Raw genomic sequence first — 10,077 nt, forward strand, 5'->3', positions numbered from 1 at the left:
TTTTACTCATGATCAGAGCTTCCGTTGCTCCAGACTGTACGACGGAAGCATTTATGTTTTACTCATGATCAGAGCTTCCGTTGCTCCAGACTGTACGACGGAAGCATTTATATTTTACTCATGATCAGAGCTTCCGTCGCTCCAGACTGTATGACAGGAAGCATTTATATTTGACTCATGATCAGAGCTTCCGTTGCTCCAGACTGTATGACGGAGGCATTTATATTTTACTCATGATCAGAGCTTCCGTCGCTCCAGACTGTATGACAGGAAGCATTTATATTTTACTCATGATCAGAGCTTCCGTTGCTCCAGACTGTACGACGGAAGCATTTATGTTTTACTCATGATCAGAGCTTCCGTCGCTCCAGACTGTACGACGGAAGCATTTATATTTTACTCATGATCAGAGCTTCCGTTGCTCCAGACTGTACAACGGAAGCATTTATATTTTACTCATGATCAGAGCTTCCGTTGCTCCAGAGTCCAGACTGTACGACGGAAGCATTTATATTTTACTCATGATCAGAGCTTCCGTTGCTCCAGAGTCCAGACTGTACGACGGAAGCATTTATATTTTACTCATGATCAGAGCTTCCGGAAGCATTTATATTTTACTCATTGCGAACGCAGTGATTGCGAAATCAGTGAGCACTTACTATGAGACCTAGCAGATCATGTCTGTCTGTCTGTGCGTGTGTCTGTGTGTCCCCCCTTTGTGCCCATATATGGAGCTGAGTGATTTGTTTGTGATTGATGCAACACACTTCATATTTGGACATATAGCTGCTTTGGGGACTCCTTATATGGTTATGGCTAAGTTAAAAACTTAACTTAAAAATAACTTAAAAATAAATCTTAAAAAAACCCAAATATGTACGAGCTGCGTTCGCTTCCCGCGTTTGCACGTATTACTGGTGATCAGAGCTTCCGTTGCTCCAGGCTGTACGACAGAAGCATTTATATTTTACTCATGATCAGAGGTTCCGGAAGCATTTATATTTTACTCATGATCAGAGCTTCCGTCGCTCCAGACTGTACGACGGAAGCATTTATATTTTACTCATGATCAGAGCTTCCGTTGCTCCAGACTGTACGACGGAAGCATTTATATTTTACTCATGATCAGAGCTTCCGTTGCTCCAGACTGTACGACGGAAGCATTTATATTTTACTCATGATCAGAGCTTCCGTTGCTCCAGACTGTACGACGGAAGCATTTATGTTTTACTCATGATCAGAGCTTCCGTTGCTCCAGACTGTACGACGGAAGCATTTATATTTTACTCATGATCAGAGCTTCCGTTGCTCCAGACTGTACGACGGAAGCATTTATATTTTACTCATGATCAGAGCTTCCGTTGCTCCAGACTGTACGACGGAAGCATTTATATTTTACTCATGATCAGAGCTTCCGTTGCTCCAGACTGTACGACGGAAGCATTTATATTTTACTCATGATCAGAGCTTCCGTTGCTCCAGACTGTACGACGGAAGCATTTATATTTTACTCATGATCAGAGCTTCCGTTGCTCCAGACTGTACGACGGAAGCATTTATATTTTACTCATGATCAGTGCTTCCGTTGCTCCAGACTGTACGACGGAAGCATTTATGTTTTACTCATGATCAGAGCTTCCGTCGCTCCAGACTGTACGACGGAAGCATTTATGTTTTACTCATGATCAGAGCTTCCGTCGCTCCAGACTGTACGACGGAAGCATTTATGTTTTACTCATGATCAGAGCTTCCGTCGCTCCAGACTGTACGACGGAAGCATTTATGTTTTACTCATGATCAGAGCTTCCGTTGCTCCAGACTGTACGACGGAAGCATTTATATTTTACTCATGATCAGAGCTTCCGTTGCTCCAGACTGTACGACGGAAGCATTTATGTTTTACTCATGATCAGAGCTTCCGTCGCTCCAGACTGTACGACGGAAGCATTTATGTTTTACTCATGATCAGAGCTTCCGTTGCTCCAGACTGTACGACGGAAGCATTTATGTTTTACTCATGATCAGAGCTTCCGTTGCTCCAGACTGTACGACGGAAGCATTTATATTTTACTCATGATCAGAGCTTCCGTCGCTCCAGACTGTATGACAGGAAGCATTTATATTTGACTCATGATCAGAGCTTCCGTTGCTCCAGACTGTATGACGGAGGCATTTATATTTTACTCATGATCAGAGCTTCCGTCGCTCCAGACTGTATGACAGGAAGCATTTATATTTTACTCATGATCAGAGCTTCCGTTGCTCCAGACTGTACGACGGAAGCATTTATGTTTTACTCATGATCAGAGCTTCCGTCGCTCCAGACTGTACGACGGAAGCATTTATATTTTACTCATGATCAGAGCTTCCGTTGCTCCAGACTGTACAACGGAAGCATTTATATTTTACTCATGATCAGAGCTTCCGTTGCTCCAGAGTCCAGACTGTACGACGGAAGCATTTATATTTTACTCATGATCAGAGCTTCCGTTGCTCCAGAGTCCAGACTGTACGACGGAAGCATTTATATTTTACTCATGATCAGAGCTTCCGGAAGCATTTATATTTTACTCATTGCGAACGCAGTGATTGCGAAATCAGTGAGCACTTACTATGAGACCTAGCAGATCATGTCTGTCTGTCTGTGCGTGTGTCTGTGTGTCCCCCCTTTGTGCCCATATATGGAGCTGAGTGATTTGTTTGTGATTGATGCAACACACTTCATATTTGGACATATAGCTGCTTTGGGGACTCCTTATATGGTTATGGCTAAGTTAAAAACTTAACTTAAAAATAACTTAAAAATAAATCTTAAAAAAACCCAAATATGTACGAGCTGCGTTCGCTTCCCGCGTTTGCACGTATTACTGGTGATCAGAGCTTCCGTTGCTCCAGGCTGTACGACGGAAGCATTTATATTTTACTCATGATCAGAGGTTCCGTTGCTCCAGACTGTACGACAGAAGCATTTATATTTTACTCATGATCAGAGCTTCCGGAAGCATTTATATTTTACTCATGATCAGAGCTTCCGTCGCTCCAGACTGTACGACGGAAGCATTTATATTTTACTCATGATCAGAGCTTCCGTTGCTCCAGACTGTACGACGGAAGCATTTATATTTTACTCATGATCAGAGCTTCCGTTGCTCCAGACTGTACGACGGAAGCATTTATATTTTACTCATGATCAGAGCTTCCGTTGCTCCAGACTGTACGACAGAAGCATTTATATTTTACTCATGATCAGAGCTTCCGTCGCTCCAGACTGTACGACGGAAGCATTTATATTTGACTCATGATCAGAGCTTCCGTTGCTCCAGACTGTATGACGGAGGCATTTATATTTTACTCGTGATCAGAGCTTCCGTTGCTCCAGACTGTACGACGGAAGCATTTATATTTTACTCATGATCAGAGCTTCCGGTGCTCCAGACTGTACGACGGAAGCATTTATATTTTACTCATGATCAGAGCTTCCGTTGCTCCAGACTGTACGACGGAAGCATTTATATTTGACTCATGATCAGAGCTTCCGTTGCTCCAGACTGTATGACGGAGGCATTTATATTTTACTCGTGATCAGAGCTTCCGTTGCTCCAGACTGTACGACGGAAGCATTTATATTTTACTCATGATCAGAGCTTCCGTTGCTCCAGACTGTACGACGGAAGCATTTATATTTTACTCATGATCAGAGCTTCCGTTGCTCCAGACTGTACGACGGAAGCATTTATATTTTACTCATGATCAGAGCTTCCGTTGCTCCAGACTGTACGACAGAAGCATTTATATTTTACTCATGATCAGAGCTTCCGTCGCTCCAGACTGTACGACGGAAGCATTTATATTTTACTCATGATCAGAGCTTCCGTTGCGCCAGAGTCCAGACTGTACGACGGAAGCATTTATATTTTACTCATGATCAGAGCTTCCGGAAGCATTTATATTTTACTCATTGCGAACGCAGTGATTGCGAAATCAGTGAGCACTTACTATGAGACCTAGCAGATCATGTCTGTCTGTCTGTGCGTGTGTCTGTGTGTCCCCCCTTTGTGCCCATATATGGAGCTGAGTGATTTGTTTGTGATTGATGCAACACACTTCATATTTGGACATATAGCTGCTTTGGGGACTCCTTATATGGTTATGGCTAAGTTAAAAACTTAACTTAAAAATAACTTAAAAATAAATCTTAAAAAAACCCAAATATGTACGAGCTGCGTTCGCTTCCCGCGTTTGCACGTATTACTGGTGATCAGAGCTTCCGTTGCTCCAGGTTGTACGACGGAAGCATTTATATTTTACTCATGATCAGAGGTTCCGGAAGCATTTATATTTTACTCATGATCAGAGCTTCCGTCGCTCCAGACTGTACGACGGAAGCATTTATATTTTACTCATGATCAGAGCTTCCGTTGCTCCAGACTGTACGACGGAAGCATTTATATTTTACTCATGATCAGAGCTTCCGTTGCTCCAGACTGTACGACGGAAGCATTTATATTTTACTCATGATCAGAGCTTCCGTTGCTCCAGACTGTACGACGGAAGCATTTATATTTTACTCATGATCAGAGCTTCCGTCGCTCCAGACTGTACGACGGAAGCATTTATATTTTACTCATGATCAGAGCTTCCGTTGCTCCAGACTGTACGTCGGAAGCATTTATATTTTACTCATGATCAGAGCTTCCGTTGCTCCAGACTGTACGACGGAAGCATTTATATTTTACTCATGATCAGAGCTTCCGTTGCTCCAGACTGTACGACGGAAGCATTTATATTTTACTCATGATCAGAGCTTCCGTTGCTCCAGACTGTACGACAGAAGCATTTATATTTTACTCATGATCAGAGCTTCCGTCGCTCCAGACTGTACGACGGAAGCATTTATATTTTACTCATGATCAGAGCTTCCGTTGCTCCAGACTGTACGTCGGAAGCATTTATATTTTACTCATGATCAGAGCTTCCGTTGCTCCAGACTGTACGACGGAGGCATCTGAACATTTGCGAGAGGCGACAGTCTGGCCAGGCGAGACTCCTGAGGGACTGATCTTTACCTCTGATGTAACCTTTAACTTTGACCTTTAACCTTTACCTCTGATGTAACCTTTATCCTTTAACCTTTACGTACCTCTGATGTAACCTTTATCCTTTAACCTTTAACCTTTACGTACCTCTGATGTAACCTTTATCCTTGAGGCTCTGCATGGTGGGTCTTTTCATCAGGAACTTGATCAGTTTGGTCCTGACCTTCTTCTGGTCCGTCTCTCCGACCGAGGGAGGATGGCTGCTGCTGCCCGGGACAGTCTGTCTGGACGTGGGCGCTGGGTGGACCGCTGGGTGGACAGAAGGACACATGATAATCTGAAGCTCATACCACTTAAATCACTTATAGGACTGTGGGTTTTGTTTATTTTCTGTAAAGTTGGACCACTCGCACGGCAGTGGGGTGTATAGCCGTGAGCTAACGCACTGGTCCCAGGGCTAACGGCTACGCTAACGCACTGGACCCAGGGCTAGCGGTTACGCTACGCTAACACACTGGACCTAGGGCTAGCGGTTACGCTACGAGAACGCAGAATGACGTTTTATTTTTAGGAAGTCCATCTGTTTTGTCTGGGCGTTAGATGAACGTTGAAAGGCACGGCGACAGACAGAAACACTGCCTCATTGACGTAGTTCACCGTGTGCTCTTACACGGCGTGACCACCGGGGGGAGCCAAAGCTTACCTTTTCTCTTGTCTAGAGTTGCTACAGGCCTGTCGTCTCTGTCTGCCAGCTGGGCACACAGATCGTCTTCCTCCTCCGACTGCAGGTCCTGATACTCCTAAACGACACATCAATGAGTTACAGCTGGTCCTGATACTCCTAAACGACACATCAACGACACATCAATGAGTTACAGCTGGTCCTGATACTCCTAAATGACACATCAACGAGTTACAGCTGGTCCTGATACTCCTAAACGACACATCAATGAGTTACAGCTGGTCCTGATACTCCTAAACGACACATCAACGAGTTACAGCTGGTCCTGATACTCCTAAACGACACATCAACGAGTTACAGCTGGTCCTGATACGACACATCAACGAGTTACTGCTGGTCCTGATACTCCTAAACGACACATCGACAGATCAATGAGCTACAGCTGACACAATGTGTCCTGCACATTGTGTGCAGGACACGGAAATAAATAAACAATCAATCAATGAATGAATGAATATTAAATCTCCTACCAGCTGCCGGATGGTGTCCACTATGACCTTGTGCCAGTCACTGATGATGCTGTCGTTGTCGTACTGGATGAGGAACTCTACGCCAGACCTGCTCTTCAGCTGAGGAGAAACACAACATTATTATTATTATTATTATTATAATTATAATACTCTATGTCAGACCTGGGGCCTATTTCACGAATCTTGGATTAACTAATCCAGGATATAGGCCAAAGCGAGGCTTTTTAAATCCTGATCTTTACAGCCTGGTTTATTCCGTTCCACTAAAGCCAAGCGAGGCTCAGAATTGGCGGATTTGGCCAGCAAGCCTCGCTTACAAGCGCGTGCACGCATTCCTTGAAAAGCCATGATGCCGATCATAGATTTCTTGAGCGAGACCAATCATGAGCGAGGCGAGCAAATCTGCAGGGAGAGCTGCGGCTTTCACCGATGAGGAGCAAGAAAATCTTATGATATACTACGAGGAAGCCAAGGAAATAATTTAAAAAAAGGGAAATACAAGCGCCATTAACACATTTAGTACCGGAACTGCATCAAAATAAAGGCGCTGCTTGCGCCGGAGTAATCGCCAGAGTAGTGATCGCTTCCATTTTGAAAGCCATGAACCGGAAATACTTTCTTAAAAAAGTTGACTGACAAAGTGCCATCACAATCTCCGATCATCTTAATATATTTATATACGCTACAAAAAGAGTTCATATTTTGCGGGAGAGACGGATGAGGAGCAGAAACGCAGCGCCAGCATATCGATCCATTCATCACCACGGAGAGCGCCCTGGATGAGGAGATACGAGTCATTCTTTCCGCCGCGCTAACATGGGAGTCAATGACAAGCTAATAGTTTCACAGAGCGTTAGCATACGGCAAGCGAAAAGCGAAATGCCAAAAAAAAAAGTAGAAGTAATTATTCTGAATATTATTATCTCGCCCCGCGTCGTTTGGACGTCGCTAGGACGTCCACAGAGGTCTAAGGCACCTCTCGGTTCCAATCCTTATGACGTTTCAGGACGTATTATGTACAAAATGTGTTAACAAGGCGAGGGAGAGAGCGTGGCAAAATATTGCCGACAGATTGAACGCGTAAATTGTAAAGCATATTATATATACGTAGGCCTATAGTCGAAGTCCATAAATATATAATTCAGTGAACCTATAGCCCCGAGTTGTGGAGGGTGAGCTATAGTTCCAAACGAGCTTAAACTTTAAGGGCACTTTCTCGAAATAGCGCACTGAGCTCATTTGTGCAATGCAAACGCCAAACTAATAGGCGAGTGCGCTCCGGATTCGGTACGGTATGGAATTATATCCTACTAATCTACATGTATTGTGCGCCATGAAATGTTACATTACATTAAGTCTGTCTGTCTATCTGTCTGCATGCACTGTAGTGTCACGATTGCATGGCATGGCAATACCGATTTTTCAGAATGTATTATTCCATCATAATTTGAGCCTATAAATGTCTCAAATTTGAAAGCACTATATTTCTAAAACTATGAAACATTTCAAAGATTCCTTTTACACATGTCCACCGTAGGATGAACCTAAATAGGTTTGAATGGGGTTTCTAGGTGTAAGTATGTAGGACTATGGGTGAAACGTTATAATGGTAATATGTTGTAAAACAATGAGTAATGGTAATATTTAGTGGTTTTCACTTTTACAAAAAAATTAATAAATAATAATTCTTCTTAACCGTGCACTTGCACGACAGCTTAAGTTAAACCTGGCTGTTAGCCTGGTCCGAAGCATAAGTTCCCATGGTAACTTATGTAGCATCCCTTTCATGAAACCGAATCAAGCCTCAACATATCCAGGTTAACTGGTTAAGTTAATCTGGCAAGATCAACCAGCTTTCATGAAACCGGTTAAGCACTGATCCAGGATATATTAAGCCAGGATATGTGTTAAAGCCCGGCTTAATCTCTAATCCAAGTTTCGTGAAATAGGCCCCTGCTCTTCAGCTGAGGAGAAACACAACATTACTATTATTATTATTATTAATAAACTCTATGTGAGACCTGCTCTTCAGCTGAGGAGAGAAAGACAACATTATTACTATTATTATTATTATGGGTGTATAAATCAGTGCTATTGAACACCCGTCTGTGTGTTGTTTAAAAACAAGATTGAACCAAAAGTACTAAAAAGCGCTTTGGACCAAACCTTTTAACTCCATTGGACCCTCAAACGGTCTGCCGCTAAAGCACGTAACTCCACTCCCTCTCATGCAAAGTCATTTACAGTAACGTACCGTAAAGTCACAACGTCTCACGTACCTCGATAACGTTCTTCTTGCTCGACTTGTCTCTGGCGGCCCAGCCAATCGTTGCCCCTCGTAGCTCCACGGTCACCTCCGGGACGATCTGATTGGTCTTGCTCTACCCGGAGCAGGGAGGGAGAGAGAGAGAGAGAGAGAGAGAGAGAGAGAGAGAGAGAGAGAGAGACACACGCACGAGCACACACACACACACAAACACACACACACACAGGGATGTTGGTGAACATTCCTAGGAATCAGGCCTGTAACAAAGCGAGGCCTGTCCCTCATAAAAAGCTTTACCCGCAATTTAATCAAATATCCTCCTACGCTGCCGAGATGGTTTTATTATACCTTAGTTTAGAGCATAACGCTGAAGTATTCGCAGCTTTCAACCACGAGAATCCGGCGATAAACGGTTCGATGGTTTGTTATGATCAGACGAGACAGCGCCGGCGGCCATGACATTGTGGAACGAAACCGCAGCGCAGAGGAAGTTGTAGTCCAACCCCCCCCCCACCCCCCACCCCCGGTCACTTGCATCGGGCTCAATTTCCCAGAAGCCCTAGCAGCAGCCCAGATGATGACCTGATTTCCTGGTTTCGTCGTCATAACGCGACGGCCTCGTCATCAGGTCCCGGAGGATAAATCTGCTGTTTCTTTTTAATTATTTTAAAAAGGTGAATTAAACAAATGTCGGGTATAGCGTTTTGCGTGCGGTGGAACACCGGATTAAACAATTAGCGTTTAGCCGTCAAACTGTTAATTAAACAACATTAAACAACGCTAAACTCACTTTCCCACTCCATTTCCCGCTCAATGTGCCATTCACTTTAAGCATGCGCATACAGTACCCTCTATAGCTAAAGTAAAACATAATGCTTAAAACACCAAACACCAGCTCAGTGGCCTTGTGGTTAGAGTGTCCGCCCTGAGACTGGGAGGTCGGGGTTCGATCATACCAAAAATGGGACCCAGTGCCTCCCTGCTTGACACTCAGCATCAAAGGGTTGGATTGTGGGTATAAGTCCCTGCGACATACTAGCGTCATGGCCACGGGGTGTACTTGTACATCAAGCTGCCTCACGCTACAGAAACAGGAGATAGGCTCCTGCCCCTATGGGCCTCATGGCTACAGAAACAGGAGATAGGCTCCTGCCCCTATGGGCCTCATGGCTACAGAAACAGGAGATAGGCTCCTGCCCCTATGGGCCTCATGGCTACAGAAACAGGAGATAGGCTCCTATGGGCCTCATGGCTACAGAAACAGGAGATAGGCTCCTATGGGCCTCATGGCTACAGAAACAGGAGATAGGCTCCTATGGGCCTCATGGCTACAGAAACAGGAGATAGGCTCCTGCCCCCTATGGGCCTCATGGCTACAGAAACAGGAGATAGGCTCCTATGGGCCTCATGGCTACAGAAACAGGAGATAGGCTCCTGCCCCTATGGGCCTCATGGCTACAGAAACAGGAGATAGGCTCCTGCCCCTATGGGCCCCATGGCTACAGAAACAGGAGATAGGCTCCTGCCCCTATGGGCCTCATGGCTACAGAAACAGGAGATAGG

The 10,077-nt window shown here is 44.5% G+C and overlaps 1 protein-coding gene across 2 annotated transcripts in view; it reads right to left on the reverse strand.

Annotated features, from left to right (window-relative positions):
- The window catches only part of arhgap27 (Rho GTPase activating protein 27), a 53,045-nt gene that overhangs the window by 7,534 nt on the left and 35,434 nt on the right, over positions 1-10,077 (reverse strand). For both annotated transcript variants that reach the window (XM_080789123.1, XM_080789122.1), the window contains 4 exons: positions 8,528-8,629; positions 6,249-6,347; positions 5,740-5,836; positions 5,184-5,345 (listed from right to left, as the gene is read on the reverse strand). In XM_080789123.1, coding sequence (XP_080645249.1) covers positions 5,184-5,345; positions 5,740-5,836; positions 6,249-6,347; positions 8,528-8,629 — 460 coding nt within the window. The remainder of the gene's footprint in view (positions 1-5,183; positions 5,346-5,739; positions 5,837-6,248; positions 6,348-8,527; positions 8,630-10,077) is intronic.

Source organism: Protomyctophum bolini (genome assembly GCF_963924005.1).
Source record: "Protomyctophum bolini genome assembly, chromosome: 18".
NCBI lineage: Eukaryota > Metazoa > Chordata > Actinopteri > Myctophiformes > Myctophidae > Protomyctophum > Protomyctophum bolini.